Source organism: Metopolophium dirhodum, chromosome 1 (genome assembly GCF_019925205.1).
Source record: "Metopolophium dirhodum isolate CAU chromosome 1, ASM1992520v1, whole genome shotgun sequence".
NCBI lineage: Eukaryota > Metazoa > Arthropoda > Insecta > Hemiptera > Aphididae > Metopolophium > Metopolophium dirhodum.
The window spans coordinates 52,513,957-52,535,318 of NC_083560.1; the positions used below are offsets into that span (position 1 = coordinate 52,513,957).

The 21,362-nt window shown below is 30.4% G+C and overlaps 2 protein-coding genes across 2 annotated transcripts in view; one reads left to right on the forward strand and one right to left on the reverse strand.

The window, feature by feature from the left end:
- LOC132949759 (neurexin 1) overlaps positions 1–21,362 on the reverse strand; it is a 272,000-nt gene that overhangs the window by 189,046 nt on the left and 61,592 nt on the right. The gene's annotated exons all lie outside the window — the stretch shown is intronic.
- On the forward strand, positions 4,318–10,256 carry LOC132934758 (gametogenetin-like). Its single transcript, XM_061001096.1, has one exon. It carries the CDS (start codon positions 7,316–7,318, stop codon positions 8,732–8,734), a length of 1,419 nt encoding a protein of 472 aa, XP_060857079.1. The 5' UTR covers positions 4,318–7,315; the 3' UTR covers positions 8,735–10,256.

A 21,362-nucleotide genomic window follows, 5' to 3' on the forward strand; every position in this document is an offset into this window, starting at 1 on the left:
CAAACGATTCCAGACACCGTTCAAAGCTTGCATGCGTATGAGACAAAGTGATAGTATGCAGTGCAGTATGGCAGTATAATAAATCAATATACGTATACTTGAAAGTCTACTATACATAGACGTGTTAGAAACGAACAAAGTGCATATTATTATGTAAAGTTTAATTAAAAGCAAACATGCGTTGTGTTGTTATGACGCTGTAGCTGGTTTGTGAATGACCGAAGACGTTTGTTCCGGCCACATCACAAATCAGACGAAAACTGCCGGCGACCGGTTAAGATGCCTAGGCAAGAGTACAACGACGTTATTATGATTATAGTACAATGTTTATGGTAAGTTCGCGCAAAGTAAACGTACGTGGTTGCCTGTATTATTTTATTTAATTTTATTTAAAACTCAATGGATATATAATAGCCATAAGCTTGCGGGTTATTGTTGTTCTATTATATGCGTGCCATACTACACGTGTATTATTAAAACTGACACACAGTTGTCAGTGGACGGAAAGTAGCTACTATAAAAGTCCTATTAAAAATTACGGCCAGTGGTACGTATGAAAAAAATATAAAGTTTGCGTGTCAAACGTTCAACTGCCAAATGCAATAATAAAATATAATACACAGCATATATAGATATATGTATATTATGGTATCAGCGATAGATTATCATGTATGGGTGGCGAGGGGGAAAAAAAACCGTATAAAAATCGATTGAACTACGAGAAATAGTATTATTTATTTTTTCCCGTCACTATTGTTGCTGTCCATAGATGGCAATCTACTGCGGGTAGATCCCCGCATAATACAAACACGAAAAACTAACACGCACGAGGCCCTAAAGAAAGATGGTTTGTGGGTTGAAAAAAAAAACCATCGCAAAGAAGCCCGGACGTAAGAATATGCGATGTCAACATTGTCAGATTCAAACAACCGAATCAATACACATTTACTAAATAATTTAATAACAGTGTAGTCGTATTGTAATGCACAATAATCCGAGCAACGTATATAACAATAATGATATACCTAATAATACTAATAATATAGTATAAATACACGAAAATATCAAGAAATAAAAAAGTAAATTAATTGTATATTATTTTTTGTACACAGTGCGTACATTGTGCAACTGATATATTATGTGTTTGTCATTTTTGTAAGAACTGTAATTTCTATAAACCTAACAAAAAAATCACAACGCTTCTTATTTTCTATTTACATTTTAAAAGTTCACGAAGTTTCAATAGCCTTAACGTCTTGTAATCGAAATGTTTATTTTCCTGAGTATAAGCAATTTTTATTAGCTGGTCCAGTGGTCCCTGGTACGATGTTTGTTTTCTTTACAATTTCAACGAATTTATTAAACTTTTTACCAACCATACTCATTTAAAATTAAATTGCATTAAGTTTGTCAATGGCTCTAATCAAAATTTAAAATACAAATGTCAACTTTTTATAACTAATAATGAAACGGAAATAATGTGTCCGCGTGTATTGGATGTTATAATATAGACTATAGTACATAGCGTTGCCATTGAGTATATTTTTATTTTTATTTTTTGTGATTTAAATTGAAATAATAATTTTAAAAAATACGAGGGAAATATCTGACAAAAAAAATTAACTATCTATTATATTTAATTTTAGATAAGAAGAGAAGGCGTCACGCGTGACTTTAAATTTAAAATAGCGATTGGGTTCGAAGTAAGCAGTGCTTCAAAATGTTTACAGATGTCCACTTTATTTTTTCAAATGTATTTGATTTGTACCCAAATTGACCGGAACCCAATACACCCCTGAAAACCCTTTAAAAATCTAACACTCGAAGTCCATTCAACCCAAATGATTTTATTTAAAAATATACGAAACCCAAATAATACATTCCTGTTTCCGTAACCCAAATATTATTATATGTATTTATATATTTTATTATTTTGTGGTTAGTTTTAATTTGTAATTATTTAATTAATAATAATAATTTACAGGAATTATTTAACAACCAATAAAAATGAATTTTTAAAAATGTCTCGTTATAAACATAGTTTAAAATAAATACTGTGTTATGCTTTGTTGCCTACACTCATTCAATAATGTGGGTGACACACAGTAAATTCGTTAATACACCTTACACACAATTTTAAAGTCACTGAAAAATAAAACAAAATTATATAATTCGACTCTGGTCGCCTTACTATGTATCGTGTAATATTACAATAAAATAAATCTAAATACAACTAATACCAATATAAAATTGTATAACACATGTAAGACGAGTATTTTCTGGACTGATTTGATGTCAACAACGTATTGACTATAAACACCAACCATGGCTTCCGCGTTAATATTTATGATTTGAATAAACATTTTATAAAGTTTATCGTAGTAAGTAGTTATCGTTACATTATAATACCATCGTCAATCAGTAATATTTTATGAGTTGAAACAATATTCTATAAATCATATAATGGGTACGTAGTTTTTAAATCAAGTTATTCCAGATGATCACCCAACAGTTTGTTAACAATTTTTATTCCTGTGTTCGAGTACCTGAATATATCAACCATCAGGATCCTAAATCCGAATAAATGATTCAAGTGCAAAGACCTGATTTTTTTTATTTTTATGTTAAAACAATAACCGAGAAATGTACAGATAGTGAATGGTGTTTTTACAATGTTATAAAAATAATTGTTGGTTATTTTCGTGAAATTAAAAAAACCAAACTATGGAAACACATGTCTATTGCACCTTTTATTTGAGTAAAGTATTATACTAACGTCAAGTACCGAATTTGAAAAATTGTTTATCTTATTTTTTTTATGAATAACTTAAAATTGACTCATCATTTGAGTAAATCAAATTTCAACCATTTTTTAAACAATAAGATTTATTTAAATTGCAAGAACCTACCCACTTTTCTAGGCTTATGTCTGCAAGCATGCCAATTCAATACCCGTCGGTATCTTCGGGTTTTTTAATGAAACATTCATGGTGAACGTATAGGGAATAGTGGTTCATTTCTGTGTAGAAAATTTTATAAAATTACCAATATTGACTTATGGTATACTCCGCATATATAACGTATATTATCATACGATTGTTTTGTGTGTTAATGGTTTTTTTTTTATGTTAATAGCTTTAGAGTTTTGTTAACTAAACATTTTAAATGACCCTAAAGGAAAAAGTCAAGTGGTGTCAAATCTGTCTGACCGTTCAGGAGCCCGTGACGCCCAAATTAAATCTATCCTCCCGTAAATTCGCAATCTCATAATCCCTGAATGAGGTTATTAAATATGCAAGAGAACCATTATTTTTTTTCACATAAAATATGTTCTATAAGTCCACTTTTTCGGGATTTTTGAGAGCTAAAAAATTAATAACTGGTGAGCACATATTTGGAAAACGATTAAGTCTTTTACATCAATGGTTTCACCAGGTTTACGATAGTAGATATATATTATATTAGCCGGGCCAAAAAGGCATTAAAATGCTAACCAATAATTAATATTACAATTTTAAAGATTTGTAAAAAAAATGCGCTTTTTTAATGCTGTGACATAATAAATATATATGAGGCTACACATAATATGAATAAAATATTATGTACGATGCACACTTCTTTCGTTGTCACGTTGTAAACAGGATAATATATTTGCTACCTATATCATTATAATGTAGCTGTAAGTAATATTCGAAAATACTTAGTGAAATGCGCGTACGACGGTTTGCTATCCTCGCACTTGTTATAACATAACATAAGTATATGTACCATTAAGTAGGTGGTTGTATATAATATTGCTTGTTTTAATGTCAGTGTTAGAAAACGACACGTATTATCACTGAACTCCATGTATATTTAAAGTAGAAAAAAAAACGTTCACTGGAATACTATAATAATATGTAATAACAATAATTGCACCTTCGGCCCACGATAATATTCGGAAAATCCTCGAAATTAATAAACAAACGCTTTCGTGATAGAAATACCTAATATACAAACAAAATAAATAATTTATTGCCGTTTTAATATAACAGTCATTGTCAATAATATGACAATCAGTATTCTAACCATGTACCTATAATACTGACCAACGATACACTACATGCGATTTTATACGATTTCTTTTGATCGCTAAACTTGCGTAGTTCCATTGAGGCACACGTTTTCAGCCAGAGGTAAATATTATTAAATATTACATTTATATCGTTACCAAATATTTGTATAGTTCATCTTAGAATTATTCTTTAAAATGTTTATCGAAATAATTATCATTTGAATATTACAAAAGTAGTGGTGATTTATGGATTTAAAAAAAAATAGTCATTAGTATCAAAATGTAAGTAATACGTTAATGATAAACATTCAAAAGTAATTTGTCAGTTATGAATAACATAGGTACTGCACGCTTCACAAAATACAAAAAGTGACCGTCGTTCATAAACTTATTTTGTTAAATATACATATATTATGACTCTATGAATATTTAAACATGTAGTACATCTACATGTATAAATGATGTGTTTCAGTTTTTACACTGTAAATATATTTATTACGGTGAACTACTGTGCTGTAGATACTCGCTGCTTATCAGTTTCATCTAAAGTAAATTTTTCTATTCGACATCATATTAATTTTGATTTTTGCAAAAAATTTTTTAAATATTTTTTTCAAATATTATATCATCCGTGAGTAACATAGTTAATAATAAACCAACTTGTTTTATTTTTCTATTTCTATTAAATTTGTTTTGGTACCGCTTGTTGCTTGTGCACTTGTGTAGATACATGCTAGTTGCCTTTGTTTTAAATGTACAAAATTAAGCACTTAAATTTATTGTGTGTACATGTGTATGATGTCAGTTTCTATAGAAAGTATTACAATTACAACAATTAATATATATATCAAAATAATTAAGTCATTAAAATTCTAAAATTGATATTGTAAACGTTCACATAAATCAAACTTGAAATTGGCGTGGTATAAACTATCTTTCTAAACAAAGAGTTTGATCAGACAATTACATTTAATTAACAGTATGTTATGTACTTTAATATATTTACATTGTAATGTAGAGTCTTCTTAACTATAACTTTATTTATTTTACGATAAATTAGTTCGAACTATAAAACCAGCGATTAGCGTACATCACACATACACTTTGGCTTATTCATTCTGTACCTATGCATACTGGAGTGCTATGAACCCAAGATGTTGTAGTAATTTAATTAGTAAAATATAAGCTATATGTTATTACATATTAACGTACAACAACATAATCATTTTTTTTTTAATTCATTGATATGTGTAATTGAAAGTTTCATATTTTAAGTACAAAAAATATACACAGACATCAATGTAAATAACAATATACAGCAAAAACCAATTAAATAATATTAATAAACAATGGTCTTAATTCTTATCTGAAAATGGTCTAATATTCTTACGTTGACTATAGTCTACAATATAGTTGATACAGATTGAAGAATTATTATAAGACCGAAGCAGAATACATAATAATAATATTTGTCTGTCAGGACATTTTAAACTTATATTTTCTCTTATGACGGTTTAAGTGCATTTTAAGTTATAAAATATGCATTATTTAGGTAGGTAATCAAATTGAATTTATTAACATAATTATTTCATAGGTTTTTAACATTTTTACATTCAATTTTTATAAACATTTTTAGTTTAAATATTAGTTGAAAGAAGTTATTCATGAAATTCTTGTTCACTGTTTCACATAATTGCACACAATATATTGCTGCATAAATGTACGTTAAATGCTTGAACATAAGTAGTACTTCACATTACTTGTATACAAAAAAAAACTAAGTTTCTTGTCTGATATTTGTCAAATATATACATTTATATTTATATTATTATATATATTATTATACTTAAGTTATTTATAAAATAAAATACATACGCAATAAAGGAAAATTGGTTACACAAAGAGCCTTCTCATACTTTTGTGTCATGATATTATAATATCGTAGTAAATCATTCAACAGCTCATTTACAAAGCCCAAAATAAGAAAAAACACATTCTGCAACCTGCACATGCATACAAAGAATTAATACTTTAAAGCATATTCAAATTTTCATTATAACTTTTTGTTAACATGGGCGTATAATAAAATTATTATAATTATGAAAATATAATGAATAGTATGAGACAGAGACGTAATACTACTTACAATTTCCACGCCCTTATTTTGCAAAATAAACCCATTTTATGGTTAAATTATATGCATTTATTCAAATTTAGATTTTTGGATTTTTTAAGTGTTGTACCATTTTGTATAATATTTTTTTTTTATGGTGGACTTATAGCGATCACGGCATTGCGTGACTATTTCATCTAGGTATTATTTTAGTACTTATAACATTCCTATTTAAACACTAAATAAATTATGTGTAACTACCACAAGTTCTAAATAACGGTCTTAAACGCGTCATAGTGTGAAAAAACTGTGAATAAAACATAAAAGGGTGACTGATGTAGTGATGTCCATCGACGTGCTGACTTCGGCTCGTAATCCTAGTAAATCGAACAACGAGTTTCGTCGTAGGTACAGGAAGTTATGATGCTCCATAATAAGTCATAGTATGAGTTATGACTTTATGAGGTTAAATAGCTTAAATATTCCTAAAATATTAAATAAAACCAATAACGTTACAGTACCTACATTACTTATGTATTATAAAGGTGGTTTTGATAAAAAAATTACGGTGAATTCTAGAGATTTGACAAGAAAATTAATATTTCCTTAATATTTCTTTAATCAAGTATTTATGAACATTAACATTAATGTCGCTGATGTGTTTACGGTACACTAATTATTTTTGATTTACTAATATTTTCGTTTTTTTTTTTTTTTTTTAGTGGGATATAATGTATTTGCTACACCTCAAGATATAATATTTTTCGATATAAATGTATAATCATAATTATCTGTCATTAACTTAACCTAAACTTAGGTGATCGGACTAAAATTATATTGTCTAACAGACGCACTCGTGGTCTCTGCTTCAGTACCTGTGTATCATACCTGGATTTTTACTAAACTAAGATACAAACACTATGTGGAGGAATAACAATAAATTATTGAAAACTATATTATCGTTATGATGTTTAATGTTGGCTCAAAACATATTTAATCACACGTACATAATTGGTTTCCCCACAACAAATCAAACATTTCATTTTTTCATTTCAAAATTGCAATACCATAATGTGTACTCGTTATTAAGATAACTACAGACTAACTAAATTTTAGAAACCATAATATACTTAACACGTAACAGATAAATGACGATTGGCAAAATGAAAAACGTCCCAAAATGTTTCGAGCGAGCCACTAACGTGACGGAAAAAATATGTGCTCGACTTGTACAAATCGTCGTCGATGGAGGAACAGACCCATCAAATATTACTACCGAAAGAAATTCTGACGACTTACGCCCACCGTTTCTACGCGGACTGTATAATCGTCAAATACGGTTACGCGCCGGAAATGATAACTGCCCCAGACGAAACAATGCATGCAACAGAAATCCGCAGCAGCAAAACAATCGGCCGGCGAACAGGGGACGTCAGCCGATTTGGGGGGACCAGGAGGGCCCCCGGTTACCCCCGCTGCGGTTGGTGTTCCGGGATCCGAGCCTCGCACAATCCGCGGCCCAGCAGACGCCTTCCAGGATACCGGTCCCCTGTCCGTGCCGACCCGAACAGCCCAGGAGACAGGACCGGCCGGTGGACCTGTACGCCGGTTCCAGGTTGCCCGTGCCCAACCGACCCGGTCAGGCGCCGCCGCGGATACCCAGGAACAACGATCGGCGTGGCAACTGCGACATGCCAGCAGCGCGGCCTTGCCCGCCAGCAGCGCGCCCTTGCCCGCCAGCACCGCGGCCATGCCCCTCAGCACCGCGGCCGTGTCCCCCACCCGCCCCTTCGTGCGACCGGCGTGGCACTTACGACGCACAGCCGCCTCCGTGCGGTGATCAAAATTCCCGGCGGTGCACTTTCAATGCGCAGCCCGAAGCGCGCGACAGCTGCGCTCAGGACATCCGGCGGGGCACTTACGACGTGTCGCAGCCGTTCGTTGCGCCCCAATGCAGTCGGCGGAGCTCTTGCAACGCGCCGCAGCCACAGCCGACCAACTGCGGTGGTGTGGGGGCAGGCAACGCGTCGGGTTCGTTCACGATGACCGGCACCATCCAGCTGGACGGGTTCCAGGGACTGTCGCCGGTGCGGCCGCCAGCGCCGCGTGACCGGTCGTCGTCGTGTAGCAGAGTGACCGACGGCGGAATCAACGCCTTCATCGACAACCCAGTCAACTTCGACACGGTGGCGCCGCGTTCGATGGCCGTGCCCGGGCAGCCGTACGTGCGCATCGATGAGACGGCCGGGAACACGACGCCCGAAAATTGGCGCCAGATGATTGACAACCGCAGCTCGATTGGCTCGCAAGGGATGGGCCTGCCGAGTCCCACGTACGACGATTACCGTGGTTCGCGTGGCTCGTCCATCGACTCGTCGAGGCTGCAACGGTGGTCGTCGTCCGACCGTCAGTCTCGGCCGTTCGGCCTCGACGATTCGTTCGCCATGAGCGGCGCGTCGACGCCGTGCGATCGGCCGTCCAGGGCCAGGTCCGCGGCACCCGATTGCGGCCCACTGGCCCGCAAGAACCAATGCAGACGCGACACTTTTGACCGGAACACCCGCTAGATGGCGAGCTCCCAAGCCACATAGTAAAATATTATTTAGCCTGAATTCGCAGCTATGATGAAAAAAAAAATATATAACGGTTCACACTACCGAAGTCGTCGGGCCTCAGCTGATTGCAGAGAGTATACGGATGATCACCTCGCTGCAGGTATCATGATGGAGACTTCCGACCGAATCAACCGTTAAATGTCCAAAATTATGGTGTGATGATACTATTATTTTATGCAACGATTTTATATTTTATTTTTATAAACGATTTTATAACAGCCTTTTCGTGTTTTTTTTTTTTTTGTATAATATTATGTGTGTTTGTCATATAGGTATATCATTGTGCCTACTTTGCATGACGAGACGTTTCAATTAAACACATTTTTCAAATGTGTTATTATGCATTGTTACTGAATGGGCCATGTGCGAATAGCTTTTGTCCGTGCACAAGTCACCTATTTTACCGCACTAACACTCATCAGCCAGTGGTAGACTTTTGTATTATACATTTTGTGTTGTATGTTTTGTAAATGTGGATTTTTTATACATTTGTAGCTGTACCTCGATAAAAGTGAATTAGATTCGTCAAGCAAAACTAAACATGAGGGGAAGGGGAGTGTAAATGTGTAGCGGATAATTGTGTGCTTGTATTTAAAACTAAGAAATAAAATGGTAAAACTGAAATGCATATTATGCTTGTTTAGTATAAATGTGTACATTTTGATATTGTAGTATTATATATAGCAATTTTGACTCAACAGATAAAATATAATATTCTTAAATAATATATTTATTTGTGTTATTGGTTATGACAGTAAGTGGAAATCAAGCAAAATAAATCAAAACAGAAAAAGGTCAAATTACAGATAATTACTCATGGTTTGACCAATATGGTAGTTGAAACCAACTTGCCAAGTAGTCCCTATCATAAAATTAAAACCATTGCACATACACACAAGAGACTGTACACACACTATAACAATATGGATGTTTACGTTTAATGTAAATGAAAATTTCTGTAACCAAACTAAAAAATAATATGATAATAAATTATCAGTTGGCATTCAAAATTGAATATTAATAATAATAATAATAATATATAATAATCATATTAGTTTTTTTTGTCCAAAAGGTGATGATAGAAACACAAAAAAACACACATCCAACATGATTGTAAAACTAACACATTCATCGCTCCACTCAAATATAAAACCATATCTCTAATATAAGATTTATCATACAAATAATATACCAAACCAGTTTTAAAATCTATAGGTTTTCATATATTTAAAAATTTGAAACTAACCTAATATCCTATTATGATTTATGAAATGAGTTGCTGAAAAGTCATTAAGTAGTCAATCCACATCATAATCTTGCAAATGTAGTATATTATATATAAATTCAAACAACCCACTATAACTCCAAAAATTGTATTTTATCAATAAAAAATAATAAAAATAATACAATAAAAACATGTCGCACACTGTTGTGGTATTGTTGGTGGTATTATCGTTTTAACTATAATTGGATTTCATAGTATGCGTCTATGTTCAATTAGTTTTAATTTTAATTTTGAATAGCCTGTATATAAGATAAATTTAGCGTATTTCCATTTATCACATTTCTCAAATATAGGTAAATTTAAAATATTTCCAAAAATTTAAATAATTTTTTTTTCTAGGTAAGTATTTTAAACTAAATGTGTGATTTTAAAAAAAATTATTTTTTCAAAAATTGGTTTATTAAACTTTGAATTGACATCCAAACTGGCCAAACTAGTTTTAGTAATCATTTTTCTTGAAATCGATTTATTTATTGATTTGAAAAGTAATTTTTCATTAATATATTATCACTTAGACTATTTATCAATCAACAATTTGCAATCACATTTTCACAATTAAGTAATCATTTTAAATAACAATGGTTTCGTGTCCTGCTGTTTAAATCTACTATAGTATAATATAATATAGTACCTGGTAACGATGATTATTAAAGAAATCACGATGTTAATTTATAATATTATGGTCTTATTGTAGTGGGGTGACCACGTTAAATATACTATGGAAGAATGGATACAATAATTGATTAATCAATGATGATGATGATTATATCATACATTTATGTAATGTATATAATTTACAGTTTCACCATTTAAATATAATTCTATTTAATTATGTACAATTAACGGTGTATTATTATTGAACTGTATACACACATATTATTGGTATTACAGCAGTATAATCAATTAATATTATTGTATGATCGATATTTTGAAATTTCAACTTCCTTCGTTTAATCATATTATATTCTGTATCACATTGGTCTGAACTATGTGCGAGTTTCAGGAAATGCGAATACTCCACTTAATCTGTTCGTATCTTTGCTGACCTTAAACATATCATATATTTAAGGTAGTAATTACATAATACTCTTTGGTGTTCTATAATTTTTTTAGCTCATTAGCTAAGTGCCGTGCCCGGTAAGTATATAATATCATTTATGTCATCATAGTTGTAAAATAAAAACAAAATCGAATTACTCATTCCACTATTCCTAATGATATATCGTTCTTAAATTTTTAATTTCTACTAATAAACCGCTTCAGCGGTGATTGTTAATAACTTTAATTTGACAAAAATGTATTTTTAGGGGAACTTTGACATAATAATATAAATTAATAAAATAATATGGTGGAAAAACTTAAAATGTGTCTTCTTAAAATCAAGGGTCATAACCTATTTAAAACGGTTACGGATCATTATTATACACATCTTACCTATTATTAAAAATTATCATAAATTCATAACACGGAAAACCAGAAACTATATCAATCAAATACTCTAATTTTTGATATTTCCACATTCAATTTAATATATGCAAAATATTATAAATATTTCCATCGCTCACAATCAATTCCGGTAGTGTTTTTTTGTTTTTTTATTATTATAACGCAATAAATTGTTAGTTACATAAATTAACTCGTTACTACTCGAGTTATAACTTGACAATCAATAATTTTACGTATTTTTCAATAGTTTACACTGTATATGTGCACTGAAAGTGACTAAGAAACTAATATAATATTATGATTATCAAAGCTTGAAGCATGTAGTGACCAAATATAAAAAAAAATTAAAGTTAACTTTGTTTTTCAAAAGGGCTAGACCCGTAAATATAAATATAAATAAATAAATAAATAAACATTATACGTGTGTACCTATTTATATAAATATGGTTAGGTGTGCATACCAAAGGAAAATTTTAATTATGGATAGGGCAGTTTTTTAATGTAAAATTGTACTCAGCGTAACGTATTTCAAACTTAAAAATATAATATTTAAATAATTTCACTTTAAAATTATATTTAATATGTAGGTATTAATGATCTTAGGAGTGTAATTATTATGTAGGGGATATATTACCTATTATAAATTAGTTACATTAGGATATAAAATCTAAATTAATACTAATTAAAATAATTATTTATAGTAATATTTTTATTTTAAAATATATTATAATTTAATTATCAATATAATATTGGTATGGCGTTCGTATAACGCTCTAACATATTATGTTCATAGTTGTATTTTTTTTTAATTCTCATTAATGTTAATTTTAATGTTTTATATATTTTTTATTTAAATTTAGGTCAGTGGTTCACGATCAAATGAGACATAAAATTGTTTGGACCTTGGAGGATCTGACGAGTCACGAGTGCATTATTGCAAAACGTCGACAAAAATATAAAACTTTAAGTGTTTTGCAATTTTAAAAAATATAAATAATTTATTAGTTATAACGCGTAAACCGCTAGTTTGATTATAAGTTAGAGTTTTATAGTGATAATAATTATTATAGAGTGTAACGAACAACGCTGTTAACAATTTCATTTTAGAACCGTATACTTAATATAGAAACGATAAAAAAGTAAAAAAAAATAATAACAATATTAATATAATATTATGATAATATTAATATAAATTGCGTTTTTATTTTTGATGGTCACGCGTTTAAAGAAACTGGTGTTTTACACACGTGTGGGTGTATTTATGTATAATATTATTATCATTACACAGGTTCGTAATAATATGTCAAACTATGCGAAAAGAAAATTGATGAAAACGCTGCGGTTACTATTACTAGGTACTACTAATATTATTATTATTATTATTATTATTATTATTATTATTATTTTCCAATAATATATAATATTTTAGCGTTTGGGGAAAAAAAAGAAATTTATACAATAATAAATGAACGGCGGCGGCGTTTACCTACTACCTGCGCCTATATATGTATACGCCATATATATAGTGTACTTGCCTTAACACGTAAAATAATAAATCATTCGTCCATTTCAGAGCGCCTCGGCGTTAATACTCTCACGCGTGCGTGTGCGTAAAGCCTACTATGTATATACACCCCGGTTCACATACACACACACACACACGTATAATATTATTGTATACGTGTGCGTGTATTATAAGGCGCGCGTAGAGTGTGTGTTGGTATTTCACGTTTACGCGACGCGAGTTCAAAGGCACGCGCACACTAGCACACGCACGCGGGCCCGGCAACGTACACACGCGTGCATACACGCCCGGTAACGTACACACGCACACGCACACGCACGCACGCACCGAGTGTAGTATTGAATCGATAAGAGGACCCTGACCCCCTCTTTTCTCCATCCCCAGGGCCGTGCCGCGTAATGTTAGACACGGTCGAAAGTTTTCCAGGCGGTGTCCCCCCTCACCCGCCGTCGCACCCGGCCCGCGAGTTTCCCTCCCCCTCGCCGTCACCGTCACCCCTATCGTTCCGCCGCCCCACTTGCGAGAATCGCCTCGACACCGCTTGTCCCGCCACCGAACCCTCGGCACACGTCGCCCCGGCAGACACACCACCGCCGACGCCAATGCCGTCGACGAGGACGATGACGACTATACGACTACGACTGCGACGACGACGACGACGATGCAGCCGCCACTGCCACTGCCCCCACCGCCACCACCATCGCCGCCACTACCACAACGTTGATTCCGCTTTAATTAAAACCTTCGAAACATATCTCATCCCACTCCACTCGTCGCGTGGCAGGGTACCCGAACCCTTTTAGTATCGCCACCGCCGATCACGGGCTTCGGTTAAGGGGTTTTAGGGGTTGGTGTCGGAGGAGGAGGGGGGAAACCGTTTGGATTTCGATAAAAAAAAATATATTATTATTATTTCTAGAAATTAATTCACTGCTATTTAATTTTACATATTATACTACCCCTATAATATTATTAATATTATATTATTACACTACGTATAACGACGGCATTATAATGATAAGCGTAATCTTCTCGGAATTTTTTTTTTTTCGGTCGGGTAGGTAAGGTAGTTATTACTATTCCTCGTACAATCTACGAAACGTTCCTGTATATAAGAAGCAACGATGAATATAATACTGCGATATTATAATAAAATTACATCGTGTATGCTAATTCCTCTTTGACTCAAGTCTCTCATCGTGTGTTCATATATCAAATAAATAAATTGCCTTCTTATCTTATTTATCAAATCCAATATCCTTAGAGGGATATTGAATACAGGTTGTGCGTATAAAATACACATTATACTTTGTGTACTTATACCTACATATAGTTTCTGTGAAGATCAAAACGAAAATTCTTTTACGTATAACTCCGTTAAAAAAAAAAAAGGTAGAAAGTAAAAATAAAACGAATCCATAATAATATTATGTACGCGATACATGACGTTATTTCCGCCATATACCTACGTAATAATATTTTCATCCAAAGTGAAAATGGTTTGTTTTCATCACACCCTCGCGTTACATGTATAATATTAAACGCATTAAGCTGTGTATAAGCCGCATCAAATCATAGAACAATTCGTTTATACATTTATTTTAATTAAACAACTATAGTTGGGTAATAAATGAACATAATAATTCGCTATATTAACGTGAAACCCGATGAAAAGGCCATAATTTAATTCCTATTCAATATATTATTATAATAGCTTTATAATTAATTTCACATCTTATTGAATGTCATATTTACGTTAATAACTATATTTCTTATTGCTTAATTTAATTGAATAATATTAGCTCGTAACCCCAAAACGAAAACGATTTAGAAGTAATCCTTTATTACAGAAAACACTTATTGATAATGATAATAGTTTCGGGGTTATTTTTTTTCTAGATAATTTTTATTACTTATAACATGTTATTTGATTAGGTACCTATAACTATGTAAATTGTACATAAATATAAACAATTTATTTTTATGTACTTAAAGCTATGTGTAGTGTGACTAATTAGAATATTATAAAATATTAAAGCTATCTCATTCTTGAAATATTATAACTATGAAGAAATATTGTATAATATTTTTTTTTTAAAACCGTCCAATTTAAACAAACTAAATTGTTTGTTGAAAGTTGATAGGTCAATTTAATAATAATATATAATAACATAACCATTATTTTATTGAAATGCATTACCATTAACTGTGTTTTGTTAGACATTAAATAATATTATGACGAGCATTTAAATGTATCTATGTATCGTATGATTTAACACATTATTTTATTATAGCTAACGTTTAATGACACTATAGTAGTATTTTTATGATCTACGAAAACAATTTTCTTTTCTTTTCTATTGAAGTGTGAAAGTAATCAAAAATATATCATGTGCCTGGATAGAAGATTGCAGTTGTAGCGGACATGATTAAATAAAGGAGACGATAATAGTAATGCGCGAAACGGAAAAACTATATTTATACTTATTACTCACATGATGTTCGCAACGTAAAATGTAAAACCACGACAATTTTAAACTACACGAATGTACAGTTGTAATAGTTATCACAAATATTGAGGTGACTAATAAGTGAAAAAATGAAAATGGATTATACAATATTATTATTTTTTTAGTTCCGACAACATATTCATTATTTATGTAAACGAAAGTTTACGTGGGAGCACGTGGTGTGTAACGAGTATTTGTAGTGATCAGCTGTGGCCTGTGACTGTGTAGTACAATATTTCCACAATTGTACATACTATTATCTATTAGGTATAATATAACGAGTTGTATAGAAAAATGTATTCATTTTATAGTTTACTAAAATTTAATAAAACAATCATGGGCCACTAAATCGTGATTAAGAAGGGGACCATTAGCTGAGTTTATGCAAATCCGGCCATAATGAATTAAATAATAGTGGTTTATCTAGAGGTTTTAGATATCTTTAGTGGAACACAAAATCATTTCTGAAATCAGACTACCGAGCTTTAGTGTACAAATATATTAGATATATTCCGTATATATATAATGTTTAAGCAGACTATTAATATATAATATAATATATAGTTATACGGTATACGTTTTAGCACAACACGTCAATACGGTACCAACAAAGGTAGTGAAGCTGTTTAAAATAAATGTTTTTGACGAGGTTCAGCAAAAAAAAAAAACAACTTAAAAAAAACTCACTGCATCAATTCCGTTTTTAACTCGATAAGTATAATGAAATAAGTTAGTTTGACATATTTTCTTTATACGTCATAATGTATACATATTATATATTGTACATAATATACAGTAGGTACTCAACCTACTGGCCTAATATTTTACGAACGAAATAAAAACGAAAGCGCGGTTTAATTTAATTTAATCGTGTAAAAATACGTGAAATATCTGAATAAATAATTTTTGTAACTAACATATTTAAATCGGAATTTATTCGAAACACATAATCTTATATTAGGCTATTGTATTAACAAGTTTATAGCTCGAATCGGTTAGTTTTTTTTTACCTAAAAATCATATGAAATTCAAAAATTATATTATTTACGGAAAACGTATATTTTGAAATATTTATTAGTAGTTATATTTTTAAAAAATCGTTAAATAGTTCTAGTTGCTATGTAGTAGGTGTTTCGTAAATACATCGTAATTTTATAAGTTACTGTAATGGAATGAATGTTTAAACATGTTATTTGGAATTCAATGATAAATGATTGTTTGAACGAAAAATGAAAGAGACAGCATATATTACAGTAGCTTATGTAAATTATATGTTTTATACTATTAAACAGTTTTTATATCGTCCACCCACATTTTCTGTATCCATCGAATATCTTAATGACATCCTAAGATTACTTACTAATAGATACACAAGAATCTTGCCCAGATGGTATTTCCTCCATTCTTCGGTACCAATCATTTTGATTTTTAACAAGACAAGTATTTTGTTAAATGAGTCTTCCCCCTCGGCATGGAAAATTAGTCAAGTTACGCCTAACTAAAAGTCTGTGAACCCAACTGAAGTCAAATACTATTAATCCATATCTAGCTTACCTTTGTTGGGTTGTATTGGAGAATTTAACATTCCTTTAGTTCACATTAAAAACATTTGGACCAGCATAGGTTTTTCTCTGATCACTCAAAGGCTACAACTAGTCTAGTTGACTTTGTATATTAGTCATGAAGCGTTTAAAATTAGAAACTATGTAGATGCTATATTTATATATATATATATATATTATATACTGACTTTTCTAAAGCATTTTATTTGCTTATGTTTCTGTTTTTGAATAAACGCATTAGGGAAGCTACTATCTTGAATAAGTTATTATTTTCATGAGCGTTGGCAGTATGTTGTACCTAAATATCTTTGGTAAGACTTCAAATCACTTCCATGTGCTATCGGTGTTGTACAAAGTAGTAAATTAGACGCACTGGTTTGTTTGACTCTTGGATATGTTGCTGTTTCTTGATCTCTAGATATCATCAATATACAGCGGATCAGTAAAATCCATATCCGTTTCATGAGTTAAGCTTGTCACTGCCTGAAAATTACTTATCCAGAGCATAATTATAGATCAGTTAATCAGATTCTTATACTTCATTTTCTAGATGATTGAAGTAAGTAATTTGGAAATAGAATCAGTCAAACATCGATCGAAGATGAGATTGGTGCTCCAAGAATACTAAGAGTTAATAACCGAATTCCTACCAATACCAGAATTGCAGGGCTTGTTTTATCTCTCAGGTAATAATACTAACTTTTCTATGAATGCCCCACTGTAAAAAAATTATGCTTTACTACACTATTCTGTGATATTATATCAATACATCCATTGCACAAGGACACATATTCTATTATAATTTATATTATTTATCACATTTGTATTTTATACTATTTTTTCTACTTTAAGTTTATATACACAATATACATACAATACTTATTAACTACCTATATGCTATTAGGTACTTATTATTAAACTTTATATTTTGTTTGTACCACTCTAAAAAGCAGAATGACGTTAATTTCATTAAATATAAAAGAAAATATGCACATTTTTACAACCTATGGAAATTTTAAGTTAAACTGTTTACGAAATTGGATTAATTGGAAAATTAAAATCTTAAGGACTCGAAACGTTTTCCCATTACGTTTATTTTAACGTATTAAAACTACCTCAATAATGAGATACATTTATGTAAGTTAAACACACATTTGTGGCTAAACAAAAAAAAAACAATAAAATAAATGTTTTCGATGTATTCGTATTGAAAATATGATTTAATTTAATTACATCATGCCTATTTTGTTTAAATTATTTAATCATGATTGTTAGATTATCTATAGAAAAATATAAAATTGTAGTATCTGATTATTTGTCCAGGCTTATCTTCAAAACGGTTGAACTCATTTTGATAGGAGTTTCACAGACAGTGGACAGGTAGAGGATTTAGGAGTTATCCGGGCTATTTTTTATCCTGGGAATGTTTATGTTTCCTACGTAAAAGTTTAAAAACTGCCATGGAATTAGTGCAATTTTTAACTGTCACAACTGTCATTAAGTTCAAAAATGTATTTTTGTAATGAATTAGATCTGGATCTATTTATCTAACCGCCTAATAGTTTGTTCTAGTAGAGAGCACTATGAGCAGATTTTACGCATAGTTGTGATAACTACTATCCCTAAAAAATTGAAATCTAGGATGCATTCCTATCTAGATTGTACAGTGACTTTATAAAAAATTTTCTACAGGACCACTCATATGACAATGTTAAAAATCAATGTTATAAATTTGCTGTTCATTTTTGTGGGTGGAGGTATACCTAAACTGACTTAACCGATTTGGTTATGTAGTTATTGGGTACATTAAAACCGAAATACATCGAACCACAATAAGTGCCAGAGTAAATTATAATTGATAATTTTTTCCGAATGAAGTATACAGCAAGCAGAAAATAAAATCAATACTTTTATATTTTGATAAAAAACACAAAATTATAAACTGTGTAATAATGAAAAAAAAAAAAAGAAATCCAATTTGAAATTGAATTATGGAGTTAATTATTTTTAAATATTTACGAAATTTTAAAAATTACGTCTAATTACACCAAATGTATACATAGGTATACAAGTATTATGTAAAAAACTGTTTGTATATTATACGTAATAAATTAACACTAGGTACATGTATTTATTTTTATTTTTTTTGAACACATTTTAATCTTAACGTTACTATTCCAATTAAATAGTTAAACGTATACGTATAGTGGCGTTATTTATGAAATGAGGAAATATATTTTATAAGTTATAAAAATTGATTACCTCATAACAACCATTATAGTTAAAAACAAGTTATCGTCAATGAATTGTAACACATGCGTAATGTATGTATAAACGTATCAGATAAATAACAACGTTTTGTTCAATTTGTTTATTGATGCATTTTGATAAGTGGTTATTATAATAAAATATTTTATAACACGATATATTATTATGGTCAAAATAACGATAGTTATAAACTTAATCCACGAGAGATTGCTCGATTCTGCCAATGAAATTGAAAGCCAGTTAAAAGTTTCAGATTTATTGAATTATTATAAAATTATAAAAATGCGAAATAAATTCACTACACGTTATTCTTATCTTCACACAATTAATAATATATTATATTTAAAAAATATTAATTTTATATATTTAAATTAATATTGTTAGTAATATGTATAATTTAACCATATTATTATCTGATACAATAAATTACAAAGTTAGTGTATAATATTAATATATTTATTATGTAGTATGATAATTCCTATATTATATCATATATGGTATGTGTAAGAGTTTAAATAACTATTGAATATTAATATTAATTAATAAGAACCAGAATTTTAATATTTTTGAAAAATTTAAGCACAAAACCAAATCGTATGTTATGAATATTTAACTGAACTTTTATTTTATTGGAAATTAGAATCACTATGTACCGGATAATGAAATCACTTCTATAAGCATTTTTATCGTTTTAATGGCTTTAAAACTGATTATGTTAGGATACCAATAGCTGGTATATAGGTTTAGATTATAGGTATACAATAAAATTGTATTTTTAAACTTATTAGTGTATTGATAGATATATCCCGTCGTTTAGTATAGTTGTTGTTGTTTCTATTCAAAAATGTTTATAACATATATTACGTCAAGCAATCGAAAAAAATATATCTATAAAAGAATAAAAGGAGTTACTAGTTGATGATGTGGAAAAATATTCGAAAAGAGGAGCCGTATTCATTTTGAAAAATGTATATTATGAAAATCAAATTAAAAATCACTTAATAAAAATCTAAAAAAAAATTGATAGTTTCTTTTTCGTATTTTAAATTCATTTTTTTATGTTGTTTTGATTTTAAGTTAACGCAAAGATAAAGAACCATAAAAAAATATTTTTTTATGGAATCAACTGTTCAATACTTAATAGAATCAAAAACCTACACCAATGTGATCAAATTAAGTGGAAATCACTGTTTTTCTTTCAAAATACAAATCATCGTGGTTTTGGATTTTCTAAAATTCCATACATATAAACATTTTGTTTTAATATCTTATGATATTTACTAAACTAATATCAACTCTATGAAACTTATATGATATTGTATGGCCATATATGGTAGATAAAGGTTAGTTAGTAGGTACCTACCTAATTATCATGGGTGTATGTTCATGTAGGTTATAGGTTAGGTCATATGTGGTATATGGATTCTTGGTAGTGTCTATGATAAACTATTTGGTTTCTATATTTTAGTAATGATATTATTAATAATTGTACAATTTGTTTTATAAAAATGCAATTTGTAACAATAAAACGGTTTTATAAATTGATTTATCTTAAACATAATCAGTTAAGAAAATATTTATTTTTTTCCTCGGTGGTAGCGTTAAAAATAAAATTATGAATCTTCTAGATAGGTACCTAATTCAATAACTAATTTATAAGTGTCATTAACGAGTTAGTGACATTAATGAAAACAAAAATGACGGTCTTATATTTAATATAATATAATATACCAGAAGTTACTTATATTTTAATAGATGCCACTGTTGTAGTCTTAATTTTAATGAAGATGATTTACTAAATTATAGTTATTAACAACATAATAAAAATATCAATACCAAAAACTTAATAAATCTAAATTCTTGATAGGTAACTCATAAAACAGTAATGAATCACTCAAAACGTTAGTATAGGTACCTACTTAATATTTCTTTGGTATGGGTGCTCATATTCATATATTTTATTAAAATCTTAAAAATACTCTTT